Below are 12,085 nucleotides of genomic sequence, written 5' to 3'. Positions count from 1 at the left end.
TTGACCGAGGGATTTTGAAGCCACTTAGAAAGTACAATAAATGTTCACTGCCAATACAGACATAAAACCACTCAATAAAACATACAAATGAAAATTAAAATAATTTACTATTAAACGATTTGGGAACTAGACTTAAAAAACTATGCCGCAAACAGAGCTAAATAAATAGTTGTCATTATATACATTTGGCAATATAGGAAAAAAAAGCACACAAAAGGTAGATGTTTTTCAATAATTAAATAATGAAAGTTTATTAATATATTTGCAACTATTTATAGCTGTTTACAACAAAAAGCGAGTGTTCCTTCTGATCTCTTGCTAGTTTCTCGTCCTGTTCCTTTGTCTGCTGGACGTGCTGGACAGGAAAAGAACGCTTGTTTCAAAGCTTTTGCACTAAACTGTGACAAATGCTTAAACAAGGACGCAACAAGCCATCACTGTGAAGTAACATAATGAACTCATAATGAACCTGAAGCTGCTGGTTTCTGCTGACGAGTTGTATCCCGTCTGCTTCTCCTTTATCACCAGCTTTGTTTCTAAATATAAAATTAAAATACAGATATATATTGGTGCCTCAGAATGTATATAAAAGACGGATACATTAAAAGGCAGAGATTTCCGATGCTATGTTTAATATGTTTGCTTATGTCGGTAAATAGACGGTAGGGAACATGATTAATGATAATTCCTTTAGAAAGAAGTGTCGCGCAAGTTGGACTCAATCTCGCGAGAAATACGTTGGAAAACACTACCCATGACCCCACAGTTTGTAGTTTACAGATTAGCCAGCTAGCAAAACAAATAGCTAATAAGGAAGTAAGAAAAAAGTCTCAAACTCGGGAGGTAAGTGCTGTTCGGCAACCACCTTCTCACATCTGGGGAAAATACTGTAACGGTACTTTATGGGTTTCTATTCCGTCGCTAGAACTACAAATGTGCAAGAACGTCTACTTATTATTACCCATGTTAATAAGTTAGAGCTAGCATTGTCCATTGGTACATGGCCAACCAACGATAGCTTGTAGACAACAGCTTAAAGAACCGCGTAAGATTGATTTCAGTGACGCCTGTTTTCGTTAGAAATGTAGTGTTAATCATGGGCAGTGAAGCACAGTATTTTCCACAGAAGATAAAAAGAAAACGGCGGAAGTAGTAAGTGTCCGATAACGGACCCACTGGAGCGACTAGGCGGCTAGTTAGCATGTTTTGCGGCGCGATATTTAAAATAAACGGTGGACAATGTCAGGGGAACATGTTTTGAAATATAATTCAATAATAGAATTTGTAATATTAGCTGTAGCTGTTTTGTACAGAGCTAATTTCGAAGACCTTTCACCAACTACCAGAGTTCATGGTTCTGCTATTTTCATTTCTTTAATTTCTGACCAACTGGCAATAGTCTGAAATTATTTTAGGATTAGTCGGGGTGCTTGAGGCTGAAGTGATGTAGCAGTGGCAATCACGGCCCCTGGTATCCGCAGCAGAGCCAGCAGCCAGCTAATCACTTGAGACAGATGCAGAGCTTTCAATGCTAAGAGGCTGTGATTTTAATAAGTAGCTGGGGAGGTTCTTCTTAAAGCCACCATGGTTACTAACTGACAACAAAGCCACCAAGTCATCTCTGGCTTTACTACACTGCAGGCAGTTTTATTACCATTACAAAGGAAGAGATTTTTTGAAAACCTCTGTTCCTTTGCTTGGTTTACCCAACCTTTTTAAAAATGTATTTATTTATTTAATTTTTGTCTCTTCTTGTTTTGGGATCTTTCCTGTAGAGGTGAGATGACCTCCTCCACCCTTGGTCAGTCGGCTCCTCATCTGCCAAACTTGGAACCGGGGATGGGGAAGCCCGCAGCCATGCTGGGGTTGTCAACTGGATTGGGGGGAGCAGAGATGGAGCTGCAGAAGATGCTGATCGACGAGAGAATGAAGAGTGAGAACCACAGGAAAAATTACCAGACATTAAAGGCGGAACATACCAGGTGAAAACAAATTTTATTTGATACTTAATGACACTATATGTCTGTGTAGGGATCACTTGGAAACAAAAATGCTATCTTCTTACCAACACTGCTAAAAATGGGGAAACTTTAGAGAGGACAGAAGATTGTAATAAATGTGTCAGGGGCAAATTTTGGTTATTCTCTTCTTTGTCCGTTGTGCAGCCTGCAGGATGAGTACACACGGGCACAGGCTGAGCTGAAGCGCCTGCTGAGTGACAAACAGTCTGAGCAGGAGAAACTGCAACTGCTGTTGGCCGAGCTGCGTGGAGAGCTGCTGGACAAAGCCAGGGAGCTGGAAGAGCTTCGTCTGCAGGTACACCACCCCCAAGATCAGGGGAAGTCTTAGATAGTGAAGATTAACGTTCTTGCTTTTGTTCCCTGTAAGATTTGCACATTCCTAAATATTAAAGACACCCAAATAAAGTGACATTTATTTCTCATCGTAATCTTTCTGGATGAAAATGTGTGTGTGCTTATGTGTTTAAAAGGTGATGACCCCTCAGCGGCTGGAGTTGCTCAGAGCTCAGGTGCAGCAGGAGATGGAGGCTCCAGTCAGAGACCGATTCAACAAGCTGGAGGAGGTCAGGCACTCTGATTAGTTTTTTGCAAATGAAAGAGAAACAACTTTGCAAAATCCCCAGATGTTCAGAAGAGAAAACAAGAAAGGCATAAAAATATATTTATTTTATAGCTTGAAAAATGTCATTCAAAGGTCTCAGCTGCCATTATTATAATTAATATATCTGTTAAGGCACTCAAAAGCGTCACGTTAGTAAAAAATGAATAAATGATCCAAGCTAAACTGAAAGTAACAGCCATTTCATTTCCAGTCCAGCATCTGCAATAAAGTCATAATCATACACTGGGGTTGGCTTTATATACAGCATGCATGAAGCAAGACATTAAAACTGCACAAGGCAGTATGTCTCTGCTTGTAGTCCATATTCAGGATGTTGTAGTTTAACAACAGCATCCAGTGTTGCTTTAAGCGGCCCGGTGTAAATGCATTGGGATTTTCTTTTCCTAAGTCCTGATGATGACATTATCACATTTTTGTTTTATTTCACAATGTCCACCCACAACCCTGAATGCTAATGTATTTCTTCACTTGGGAGATTTTGCATTCGGGGGGGAATCAGTATAATTGGAAGTACTGGAACAAGATGCTATTTCATGTGAACTGTTTTTACATCATTTTTCTTAGTTTGTTGATGATAATGCACGTGACTAAATGGCCATAAATGGGTTATAGTGAAAAATGAAATTGCTGGGCTATTTAACACTTCTACTGAATCTGTGCATATAAAGTCCATAGCAACAAGAGTTTTAAAGGTCCTTTAAAGCCTTAGTAAAGGAAAGAGCAGCTAATTTCCATGTTCTTTCTTCTAGGAGACGGAGAAGTACAGGTCTGAGTACAACAAGCTGCGGTATGAGTACACATTTCTCAAGTCCCAGTTTGACCATCAGAGAGAGGAACACGCTCGTGTGCTGGAGGAAAGGAAGATCCGCTATGAGGCGGAGGTGGGCTGGTTTGTGTGCAGTGAGCGGTGGCATGATTTTAATTTGTTGTGACTCACCCACGTCTAAATAAATAAGTTCTTAAACTTGTATTATTGTACTATCAGGTCTCCCGTCTGGAGAAGGACAGAGAGGAGCTGGTGGCTCAGTATCAAGGTTCAGATGCGCTGCGTGATGGGAAACGAGTAGAGGCCCTTCTGAGAGAGAAAGCTCAGCTCCACCTACGGCTGAAGGGGTTGGAGGCAGAGGTGGCCGAGCTTAGAGCCCAGAAGGAAAATTCGGGTCAGCAGGCTGAGAATGTCCAGCGCATCCAGATCAGACAGCTGACAGAGTCTCAGGCTGCACTGAAGTCACTGGAGGTGGCTCATTTCATGTCATTATAATAAACATAGCTGCAGAGTGATCAGATTTCCTTTTTTGGGAGTATTTGTGTTCATCATAACTGATGGATCTGATTGGTTGATGTGACAGGCGGAGCGCCAGTCGTTGCGTCTGCAGCTGGAGCGTATGGAGAGCGAGCTTCACCAGTGCCATGAGCAGAACAGCCAGCTCACCGGGAGACTGCACAAAGCTGAGAGAGAGGTCAGCTCTCTCACCTCTCAGGTACACTGTTCTTTGGTCTCTGACCCTGAACTCTGACAATGGACAGTGTTGGGGAGCAACAGAATACATGTAGCGCCGTTACGTATTTAAAATACAAAATATGAGTAACTGTATCCCGTTACAATTACTTTATTACTGTTTAAAGGGGTGGTATTCAGAATACAGTTACTTTATTTAAAAAAAATGGATTACATGGTGGTCTTTTCCTGTTTTATATATAAGGCTATGCCCTCTCTATTTTTGGTAATTTCACGCCGGTGGAAACCCAAACAAAACACGCATTAGGAGGCTCTAATGTCTGTGTCTCAATCTCGCGGCCCATGTCACCCCTACTTACATAATGACCTGAAGAAATATTTTAAAAAATTATTTGAAAAATTATTTAATTTGAAGGCAATAGGCAGAGTGTTACAGGCGTAGCCCTAAAGAATGTAGCCTCATGGCCAGTGTAGTCCGTGCTGCAGGGAGAAAAAGGAGACTCGAAAAGTACGAGCTGTCATCGAGCAAAAACGGTAGCTGGAAGCATGTAAATATAATAATAACCACTGCAGCCAAAAAGAGTGCCTGATGAGCCCAGTTGTAATATCTCGCTATTTACATTTGTGTTAAGAAGTTTTTTTGGGGGGGAAATAAAGGGCTATCTGACATGTTTTTTGTGCATCAGATTGAAAGCCTGAGGCATTCGCATAAGCTGGAAATAGCCAGCGTCAAACTGGAGTGTTCACGTTCTAAAGGGGAGGTGGAGAGAGAGAGAGACACCCTGCAGGGACAGATTGATGGTATGGGTCTCTTCTCTTTTCACATTCATCCAGCTCTCTCACGTAAAAGAGCATGCCAGAAATATGCAAGAAAACTGTCTTCATACCCCACTTTAACCTGACTTTGTATTGTAAATGTCTGAAAACCATATGGATAGTTTCTTTTTCCTGAGATAAAGAAGAGCTCTGATGGAAAATAAATCTACTCATTCTCTAAGACTGGAAAGCCTTTATCACCCTCAAACCCAGTAACTCTGTCTCAGGTCTGCAGGCAGACGTGGAGGTGCTAAATGCAGCGGTTGAACGACACAAGGAAGTCTTGGTGGAAAAGGAGAGGGAGATGGTCAGAAGGGTGCAGTCTGCTCGAGAGGAAGAGTTCCGTAAGATGGCAGCCCTGCATGAGGAAAAGTGAGAGTCGCCTTCATATGTCCGATGTGTGATTTGGATGTATTCTTGCAGTTTGAAACCACCTGTTAACAATGTTACACCATCAGTTATTGAAGCTTCCTTGTTTGTTGATCTCTGTGCACGAGAAAATGCTAACTTCCTGTTTTAAGGCCGGATGTAGGGTTGTACATTTCCGGTAGCTTTATTTTGCGGTCAATTGCTACTGGGAAGATGGACTCCAAAATCATGTCCAAAACACGAAAATGGAAAGATTACGTTAAGTTACAAAGAGCAGAAGGTGGGAACACTCACCATTGCTGTGTCATAAAAAAAAATCAAATGATCAATTTTGATGTTTGAAGAGAGTAGATTGATTGGTTGTTTACATCACTCAACACAAGCAGAGCCTGCATTACAAAATCATTGTTCACATACAGAAGCACATCTCTGTGTAGTGACAGTTCTTATGATTTAAACAAGCAAATGCTCAGCATTCAAACTACAGGTGAACAATAGTCAAAGGTTTCCCCCGTTATGTGTATATATCAGCTAGTCAAGTACAGACCTACACACCATGTCAACAAACTGTGAAAAAAAGCCACAGAAAAAAATAAATGAATGATTGCTGGTTAACAAAGGTTATGTTGTGACTTACCTTCAAAATTGCAAGTAAACAAATACTGAGAAATATAACCTTTTAATCTTTTCTCTCTTTTCCTCTGAGGTGCGGGGGGAAAATATTGACAAGTCGATGTACATCATCTACAGATATATTCAGTAAATGCCCAAGACATGTTGTGAAATGTAAATCGCCGCTTGATTCATCCATTTGGTTGACTTGTTTTGGAAAACCAAACAAGGAGCGAATATCACACTGGAAACAAGGCGCTATACAGGAGTTTCCCCAACGAAAGTAGCATATGCTAAGGTGCACAGAGTCTATCTCACCCCTTTTCTTCAATTTGATGTTGCTAGGTTAGAGTTGGAGAACCGTCTTGCAGCACTAGAACAGCAGAGGGCGCTGTATGATGCCTCAGATCAAGCCCAGAAGGAGGAGTGGGAGGAGCGACTCCGCAGCACCCAGCAGGGTGAAGAGACAGCACGCAGAGAGCTGCAAAACCTGAGGTCAGGTTTGTGCTGCAAGACAACCACAGTTACATTAGTAAGAGGGCAAAACTGGGGCATGAGGAGTAGCTGTATGATATCTGAAACTTGCATAAAAGTAGAACTGGGGTTGTGACATGTTGAACTTTCTATGATTGATCTTGATTTTCTTTTTATCATCTTTCACTTTCTATTCCTATTTTGTGGTCAGCTACTAAAATATGTGTCAGGCGTAGAACCTGGAGACTTTTTTCTTGCTTTTTTTAAATGTTGTTTTTGTCTGATACCTTTTTTATTTTATCTCATAGGACTAAGGTACAGCAGCAGAGCTCACAGCTTGAGGAGCTGGAGAGGCAGAAAGCAGAAATTGCTGATTTGCATCAAGTAAGACACAACCAACCAACCATAAAGTCTTATTTGGACACTAAACAAACAAAAAAACCCAAAACAAACAGTGGTAGTTTTTATGCCTGCAGTAATAATTACTGTTTGTTTGACACAACAGCAAAACCAGGAACTTGGTGTGCAGATGGAGGCGCTGTCTCACTCTGAAAGTGACATGATGGAGACGAACCGACGACTGAGAGAAACACTGGACAGAGTGAGGGAGGAGCTGAGGACAGCCCGGGCACAGGCAGAGAGGAGCCAGCACGAGGCAGAGAGGTACACCCGCACAGTTGCCCAGTCTAACACAGGGATGTCAAGCTCATTTTACATGGTAGGCCACATATAGCCCACTTTGAAGAGGACCGACCAGTGAAACACCCCGTTCTGTCAGTGTAAAGAATTCTTTACTACACATTTGATCCCTGAGGTAGTTTGTTATAATGTATGCAACAATACATTTCAGTTTTTCTACACGATAAAGAAAAGTCTTACAGTGCGACTATCTGCTCTCAAATTGTAAGAAAGAACTAAGACGACTAATGGGAGTCTTTGGCGGGCTTAGTGTGGCTCCCAGACCTTATGTTTGACAACCCTTGTTTAACATGTACTCACTCTCATATGGCACTTTTCAAGTCTGAGTGACCACTCAAAACATTTTAACATGAATTTAGTGGCTTTTTGCTCCTTTCACATCCTCTTTCTGTCTGTTCCTTCCGCAGGTTGGTGGAGGAGCGTCGTATCGAGTGGTTGGAGGAGAAGCACAAGCTGCAGGAGCGAGAGGCTGAGCTGCAGCAGAAATATTCTCAGGTCAAAGACAAACTGCAGAGGGCAGCGGTGGCTCAAAAGAAGGTACCGCTTCTTCATTCCCTGCCTTTTACGGCACACCCTGGCAAAAACAGTAAAATCACCACATGTGGATTATAATCATTCAAGCTTTTTCCTAATCTTGAGACTGACAACACATCACAGATATGACACATTTCTTTTGTTTATCAGCTGAAAATTCTGGCTTTATAAATTATTCAAAAAGTAAAAAAAAAAAATTAATTTATGCTCCATTTTTTCCCCCCTATCAAGTGAAGCACAAATTGATGTAATTGTCCTCTAATTTTCAGTACTAAAACTGAATAAGCAACACAGTCTACAGCTAACAGAGTTTGCAGTTTTTAACAGGCTTCTGCACCTGGCTGTGTTAAAGGAAGCACGGGCCGAGCTAGAAAACTGTCTGTCGTAACATGAAAAATGCTCATATAGTTCCTGCAAGAAAGTAATCGGTTGGCTGTTCAGTCTGCTGTGTCTGAAATTTCGAGCATGTGTCAGCAAAACTATAAGGAAGGAAAACTTTTAGTTAACTGGTAGATGTCAAAGCATCAGAACAGAAAAGTGAAAGAAGTGTGCCTTTTGGAAACAGAAAATATGCAACAAAAGAAGTGAAAAACAAATGTGAAAAAAAGGGAATTGATGTTTGTGACAGAACTGATTAAAAAAGAAAAAAAGCTGAATTACGTGATGTAATTCATGGATGACTGGACGAAAGCAGTGAATCTGTGTTAGCCAAGGAGGTGAGGCCGATGAAACTTTTTTTCCCCCCAGTGTTATTCAGATGAAACTTGTAAACCACATTTCCCCACTCATGTGCTATATAAGTAACCATGTGGGCGTCATTACCTCAGCAGTAAATGTACTGCTGAGGGTTTTTGTCATTTAACAGATAGGAAGTAGGTTTGCTGCACAAGTTGTATTGATGCATGAACAGTTGTAAAGCTTCTGTTGATGCAGGCAGACCAACTTAATCCAATAGAAAAAATATGCCTGAAGTTAGGAAAGAAAAAAAATCATTATTCCATTTTTTTGTATCTGTGTTCTTTAAAACAAAAGGAAAAACACAAAAATCTGTCATTAATGCACATGCAACCCCTGGTGATTTCCAGGGGTTGCATGTGCATAGGTCCATATGCTTTTAACGTTTTTTTTGTTTTTTTTCAGACATTTCTTTGTGCTGTTTTTCAGTCATAAATAAACATTTTTAACACACATGTTCACAAGAAGACTTGAGGACCTTTTAATGTTTGTTTGCACTTTAACATTGTTAGGAGTTTTAACAGAGAAAGCAGCTAATCTATCTGTGTCTGTCTGTGTCTGTGTGTCTTTGTGTGTTTAGAGAAAAACGCTGACAGAGAACAAAGAGAAGAGACTGCAGGATAAAATCCAGTTGCTGGAGGCCAAGATTGAGGAGCTGGAACTGGAAGCTGCTGCAGTTAAAAAGTAATTGTGATCGCCTTTTTTAAAAACTGTGCAGCCTGGAGAGTGTAACTCGGGTTGCTTTGTTTTTATTTTTGACAAGATGATTTCTGTAACAGTGGCCCTATTAGATTGGAGGAGCAGTTTTCAATAAAACTACAAACACAAAAAGCCAGTGTATAACACCAGAGGAGTCACTTGACAACTTAGCTTTTAGCCAAAACCGCATTTGCTCAGTTCGCCAGCAATGCATCTGCCGAGTTTGAAGTCGGATGGCTCAGTGTTTGCCAATTTGGAGAACACAGAATCATTTCAGATTTCTTATTAGTACAAGATGATGTGTTCAAATCAACTTTTGAGACACCGCACTCTACTGTTTCATTAGGAAATGGCTCACAATATGGATTTTTTTACTTTTTGGCCTTGAATGATGAAGCCACACTGACTTTACGGGGGCTCGATGTCAGTATGCTCTTTTCTCTCGTGTGCAGGCGTTTATTGTTCTCACAGGAGCAAGCTCAAGTGAACAAACGGCTGAAGGAGCTGCAGAGGCGTCACAATGAGTTTCGGCACCTCCTGCTTGGCGGTCAGGGCCCCTTCAGTGCAGGCCCTGCGTTCCTGACCTCTTCACAGGCCCCCTTCGTCTTCCTCGGGTCTGAGGGACAGTTTGGTAACAACCCAGTGAGTGTCTTGTACACTTCATCTCTTTGGTTAGATTCCTTTTTTTGCTTGAATGATTCAAAGCTCAGTATTAAACGGCTTAACCAACATTTCTTTGAAAGTTTGAAAGAGCTTCAGAAAGCCTGTGGAACTGTTGCTGTGGCTTCAGACTGTTGCCCAGTACTACGGATTATTATAATGGCCTGTTTATCCGCTCTTTCTGAGGCAGCTGTGGCTCGTTAGGTTGTCCGTGTCCACTATAGGTATATAAGGGTTGATGAACATATATGTGATTGGATGAAAAGTGCAATGAGTGGTCAGAGTAGTAAAGCACTATGTCAATTTACACTGACAGGCCATAGAGAGTGCACTGGCAGGCTACTAACACATTGTGATGAGAACGCTCATATTAACTCGACTTTATGCTTTTCTGGCTCATGGTGGATTTTAGGATTCACTTTAAAACTGCAGACAGAGCACCTAATGAAGAGTCTAGTGCTTGTTCTCCTGAAACACACTGCTGCTTGCACTCTGCGATCACACAGGATCGGAATTGTTGGCGCTTCAGCTGTGTTCAGTTGACTCTATGTTGCAGAGTTCATTTAGCAGTCTCTATAATGTTATAACTTCTCCTTGCATCTCTTTCTTTGCCTCCCCGCATCCTTTTCTCCTCTCAGGAAGATCATGGTTCTCAATTCTCTCTGTTGCGTCAGAGGCTGGAGAATCTGGAAAGTGCCCAGCAGCAGCAGTTGGAGGAACTGGGCTCTCTGGTACAAAGAGATCGGAGCACCACACCCCAGCCTGAACTCTGACACTGTTTCTACTTCCCATGGGGCTTCAAGTACGAGCACAGTTTGAGATGACATCCTGCTTTCAAATCAAGCGGACTGTGTTTGTATAAAAATAAAACATTTATTGGAAGAATTCCACATTTTATATGTCTAAAATGTGATACCTTGGCACTTTTTCACATGATATCCTCAGGGCTGGATTTTGTAATAAGAAACTTGTTTACATTTGTTATAAAGCCATTGTGTTGGGGGAAAAAATACAGAGGAGTCATACAGATGACACTACGGACTACGTTGCACAATGATGATACAGACTTGAACTGTATTAAAATATTTGTACATTAACCTTGTGCCTGACATGTCTTTGGCTGGAATCATTGTGCATTTGGGTTCATGAGTTTTAACAACAATTACTCCGCTGGTGAAGAAAGTGAAAGTCCATCAGATACAAAAAGCTTTCGGTAAACGAAACATCCTCTGTGAGGTTCACTCCCTTGCTTGATATTCACAGCTTATTCCTATTAGAGAAAAGACAGATGGTTCAACTCCAGGAGCAGCTTTTCAGTCCATCAAATGATTGCTTTACATGTTGTAGCTGCTCCTTCAGCTCAGCAGGGACTCCGTTCTCGTCCAGTTTCTGCTTGATCTGTAAAAAAGCCAGACGAAAGGGGACAAAGACACCTTAGAAAATGCAGTGTTTAAAGTGTCATTTAAACCTCAGTATAAAAAGCTGGTGTACAAAAAACTTGTCTTAATAAGCCTTTAACTGTAAAATATTTCAGGGCACAAAATTAGGAACAATTTAGCTTGTTAGTCCCGTGCCTCTGGAATGTTTTTTCAAGAAGGCTTTGAGGTCTCTTAAAATGGCCTGAAGCTTTAACAGTAAACGAAATCTGTTTTTAAAAAGTGCTGCTCTGCACCCAAGAACAGGAAATAACCCGATAAAGTCAGGCCTGAACACATTTCCTCTGCAGGTGCAGCCTTGTGTGTCACAAGGTTTCACAAGTGAAGTCACCAATGTCAACATCTTAGTCCAAGGGAAAGCAAATAAGATGTGAGTTATGGAGGACCGATTCAGTTATTTCTAACATTTTGCAGTGATCAGAGTATTTTGATAACATATTGCCATTTATCCCCCCCTTTTTTATTTTTTTTATTTTTTAATTTAAGCCGTGACCAATTTTTGTTGTAACCACTGTTTTCTGTAGTGTGACCCTAGCCTTAGTGGAAACTGTGCTCCCATCTAGCTCTGTGCAGTTTGATTGACATTTGCCAGAGAACACCAGAACGGCCACTGGTTCCCCTCTGACTGATGGGGCAAATGGCAAACCTACGCTGTGAAGCTACCAATAGTGACACAAGCAAAAAGCAGAACTAGAGAAAAATCAGTCAGGAGGGATAAGAAGAGAGAAACGGTCAGAGGCCACCACCTAGAAAACTCTTCCTTTTTAGCGGTCGGGTTGCATCACAAGTACACCTCACTTTCATTTACACGAAAGCTGGTAAAATAGATATACAGTTGTTTATATCGCTGGAGTTTAACTGGGTTATATAGTGATAACCGAGTGTTCCCTTCATTTTTCTGACCAATGAATATCATAATCTCCTCTCCTCCTTCTATTCTTTATAAATG

At 41.2% G+C, this 12,085-nt stretch overlaps 2 protein-coding genes across 5 annotated transcripts in view; one reads left to right on the top strand and one right to left on the bottom strand.

Moving 5' to 3' along the window:
• Nucleotides 1–668: 668 nt before the first annotated feature.
• Nucleotides 669–10,779, top strand: cep83 (centrosomal protein 83). 4 transcript variants are annotated; one of them, XM_086268722.1, is made up of 16 exons: nt 669–843; nt 1,776–1,982; nt 2,166–2,316; nt 2,492–2,584; nt 3,393–3,524; nt 3,629–3,880; nt 3,993–4,103; nt 4,789–4,903; nt 5,146–5,290; nt 6,245–6,394; nt 6,682–6,757; nt 6,879–7,036; nt 7,480–7,609; nt 8,922–9,025; nt 9,493–9,682; nt 10,339–10,779. In XM_086268722.1, exons 2-16 carry the CDS (start codon nt 1,783–1,785, stop codon nt 10,471–10,473), a joined length of 2,142 nt encoding a protein of 713 aa, XP_086124848.1. In that variant the 5' UTR covers nt 669–843; nt 1,776–1,782; the 3' UTR covers nt 10,474–10,779. The 4 variants fall into 4 exon arrangements, with proteins under 4 accessions (XP_086124848.1, XP_086124845.1, XP_086124847.1 ...); XM_086268719.1 differs by having other exon boundaries at nt 672–843; nt 3,993–4,124; XM_086268721.1 differs by lacking the exon at nt 669–843 and adding an exon at nt 939–1,045 and having other exon boundaries at nt 3,993–4,124.
• Nucleotides 9,723–12,085, bottom strand: part of plxnc1 (plexin C1) — a 35,383-nt gene continuing 33,020 nt past the window's right edge. Inside the window, exon 31 of the mRNA XM_086268718.1 lies at nt 9,723–11,098. Within this exon, the coding sequence (XP_086124844.1) occupies nt 10,994–11,098 (105 nt within the window). The 3' untranslated portion in view covers nt 9,723–10,993. The remainder of the gene's footprint in view (nt 11,099–12,085) is intronic.

The sequence above is a fragment of the Aulonocara sp. 'chitande type north' Nkhata Bay genome, linkage group LG17 (assembly GCF_057382095.1).
Source record: "Aulonocara sp. 'chitande type north' Nkhata Bay isolate Kocher_YH1m ecotype deep benthic linkage group LG17, A_spYH_male_GT1.1, whole genome shotgun sequence".
Taxonomy (NCBI): Eukaryota; Metazoa; Chordata; class Actinopteri; order Cichliformes; family Cichlidae; genus Aulonocara; species Aulonocara sp. 'chitande type north' Nkhata Bay.
This window is presented reverse-complemented; position numbering and strand designations above follow the sequence as displayed.

Bases quoted from the DNA above. Each gene is read 5' to 3' on its own strand.
- cep83 (XM_086268719.1), top strand. From the start codon at position 1,783: ATGACCTCCTCCACCCTTGGTCAGTCGGCTCCTCATCTGCCAAACTTG. The intron at 2,317-2,491 runs GTACACCACCCC...TGTGTTTAAAAG, and splicing joins TGGAAGAGCTTCGTCTGCAG to GTGATGACCCCTCAGCGGCT. The intron at 3,881-3,992 runs GTGGCTCATTTC...TTGATGTGACAG, and splicing joins CTGCACTGAAGTCACTGGAG to GCGGAGCGCCAGTCGTTGCG.